We start from the raw sequence: 2,500 nt of genomic DNA, 5'->3' as shown, positions 1-2,500 counted from the left end.
AAGCCTTTATTTATGGCTAAGTCATAAATAATCTTAAAGTGCTCCGACGCGTTTCGGCATACAAGCCTTCGTCAGGGAGTCAATCTGTGTGTGTCTGTTTGTGTATATGTGTGTTTATGTGTGTGCGTGTGTGTGTCTATGTGCGTGTGTGTGTGTGTGTGTGTGTGTGTGTGTGTGTGTGTGTGGTAGAAAGAGTGTCTGGTGTGTGTGTGTGTTTGTGTTTAACTCTGACCTCGGTGTGCAGCTGCCGGTTGGATGAAGCACGGCAGACTCTTCATCGCTCCTCTGAACTCCTGTTTGAGAGCCAACAGATACTCCTCCTCCTCACCAGCTGTCAGGGGGAGGGGCTTCTGCTCCATCACCTACACACACACACACACACACACACACACACACACACACACACACACTGAAGCGTTATTCAGTGTGCCAATCGTCGACTATTATCCTCCATACTTATTACGCCACATTTTTGTCCTGCTACTAGTCACGGAGCGTTGCCAAAACATGCACACAAAATACATCAAATCGTGTGTAACGATCGGAAATGCTGTGCTATGACTTTTATGAAGAGATTTGCCGCGCGGTTTTCACGAAATCGGCAAAAAAAATGCAGCAGAATTTTCCATAGACTTTAATGGTAAATCTTCAGGAAATTGCTTAACATCGCTCAAAACAACCCTTCTTTGGGGCCAAACTGTGTCGCCATACTTTAATGTAGAAAAATAATTAAAAGTTTAAACCGAAGACAAGACTTTGGCCTTTATTGGGCTGAATGGGCATTCTGATATCAAGCACGGTTTCTACCAAATCACAGTTTATGTATCGTCCAGTTTTCAGACCGTTTCAGATTTTCCAATGTGTGTGTATGGGGCCTGAATGTTGAGAGTTAGAGGGGAGGTCAGAGGGGGGAGCTGCAGTACGATTCTCTGAAATCTTTCCAAACATTTTGCTCTCTCCCCTACAGTTTACACTCTTCATACATCATAGTTGGTCAAAATGTAGGAAATCTTGTGCCGGTTGCAGACATGTAACATGAGTCCACCGGACTTAAACTTTTGGCTCTGTTCATACCAACTGCCGATAGAAACAATGAAATAAAATATCTGAAGGACGCAGACTGTTCCCTGTTTGTTACCTGCTCTGTGTCGCATATATTTGACACCACAAACATAAAAACCACATCAATGCGTTCGGCAGACTCATATCTCTCTGGTGATCATAATATTTTTGCCGTTTGGACCCAAAGTTTTTGAATTACAAAACAAACTTAACAGGTATAATTATCATTAAATGGACATGTTTGACTCAAGGAAGATATGTTCTGACACACACACCTCCTATCATGGAGACTCTTTACGGTAGGCTGTGTTGTCCTCTCTTTACAGGACATGTCAAACAGCAGAGTTACTGTTAGCCAGGGTTATTCGGATGTGCACCAAGTAGTAGAGACACTGTCAAAATTTCCTTCGGAATTTTCTAGTTTCTATTATTGTAGACATGATTATAGAATATTAGCAGTTAAACTTATATTTGTGCACGTTGCAAAAGAAGCTGTGTTCATCACTGAGGAAGAGGTCTGATGCACAGACAGATCAGCTTAAGTCCTAACATCAGTTCAGCCCTTCATGACTTAAAGGGGCAGACAACAGGAACACAGAGAAGGTCATTCAAGTTGCAGAACAGATGAGGAATAGTGCGTGTGTGTGTGTGTGTGTGTGTGTGTGTGTATGTGTGTGTGTGTGTGTGTGTGTTTTAGTGTTAAGTGTCTCATGTGCCTGTCTGTGTGTGTGTGTGTGTGTGTGTGTGTGTGTGTGTGTGTGTGTGTGTGTGTGTGTGTGTGTGTGTGTGTGTTTAGTGTTAAGTGCCTCATGTGCCTGTCTCTGTGATGTTGTGTATTGTGTGGGACAGGTTTGTTAACATTAATGACAGGATGTAGCTGGTAGGAATATGTGTGTTCAGGCACTTGGTCAAAAAGTAACTTTGCTGGTTTTCAGCTTATATTAGTTTACTTCATATACCTTATCTGTGTGTGTGTGTGTGTGTGTGTGTGTCTCTCTCTCTGTGTGTGTCTCTCTCTGTGTGTGTCTGTGCGTGTGCGTGTGTGTGTGTCTCACAGGAAACAGAGGTGTAGGTTGTTGGATGGATGGAGGTAAACTGTCTCCTCTGTTGATGCCGACCGCCTCCACGCTGAAAGTCATCATCCTCCGGCCCCGCCCACCACCTCGACCTGCCATCACCGCCTAGCAGAGCTGTAACGGCAAAATTACATTTAAGCATAATTCCTTATATTTTTATGTTTCATTTCTACTTTGATTCTCTCACAATGCTGAAAGAGAGTTTATCTCATTCCCACATGGAGATTTTGATTCTAACTAAGTGAGTCATCCAGTCTGGAACAGTGAGCACTGTCTGCCTGAACCGATACACTATCTTTCTCTGCCTGGGATGGACATGTTGCTCTATTTACTGACATTTTATACACCTAACGATTCATCCA

General features: G+C 43.2%; 1 protein-coding gene across 1 annotated transcript in view; it reads right to left on the bottom strand.

Moving 5' to 3' along the window:
- The window catches only part of polr3glb (RNA polymerase III subunit GL b), a 10,410-nt gene that overhangs the window by 6,206 nt on the left and 1,704 nt on the right, over positions 1-2,500 (bottom strand). The window contains 2 exon segments of the mRNA XM_039806134.1: positions 233-362; positions 2,118-2,252. Of these exon segments, the coding sequence (XP_039662068.1) occupies positions 233-362; positions 2,118-2,237 (250 nt within the window). The 5' untranslated portion in view covers positions 2,238-2,252.

The sequence above is a fragment of the Perca fluviatilis genome, chromosome 7 (genome assembly GCF_010015445.1).
Source record: "Perca fluviatilis chromosome 7, GENO_Pfluv_1.0, whole genome shotgun sequence".
Classification (NCBI taxonomy): domain Eukaryota; kingdom Metazoa; phylum Chordata; class Actinopteri; order Perciformes; family Percidae; genus Perca; species Perca fluviatilis.
The sequence above is the reverse complement of the archived record's forward strand: the minus strand, read 5'-3'. Positions and strand labels throughout refer to the sequence as shown.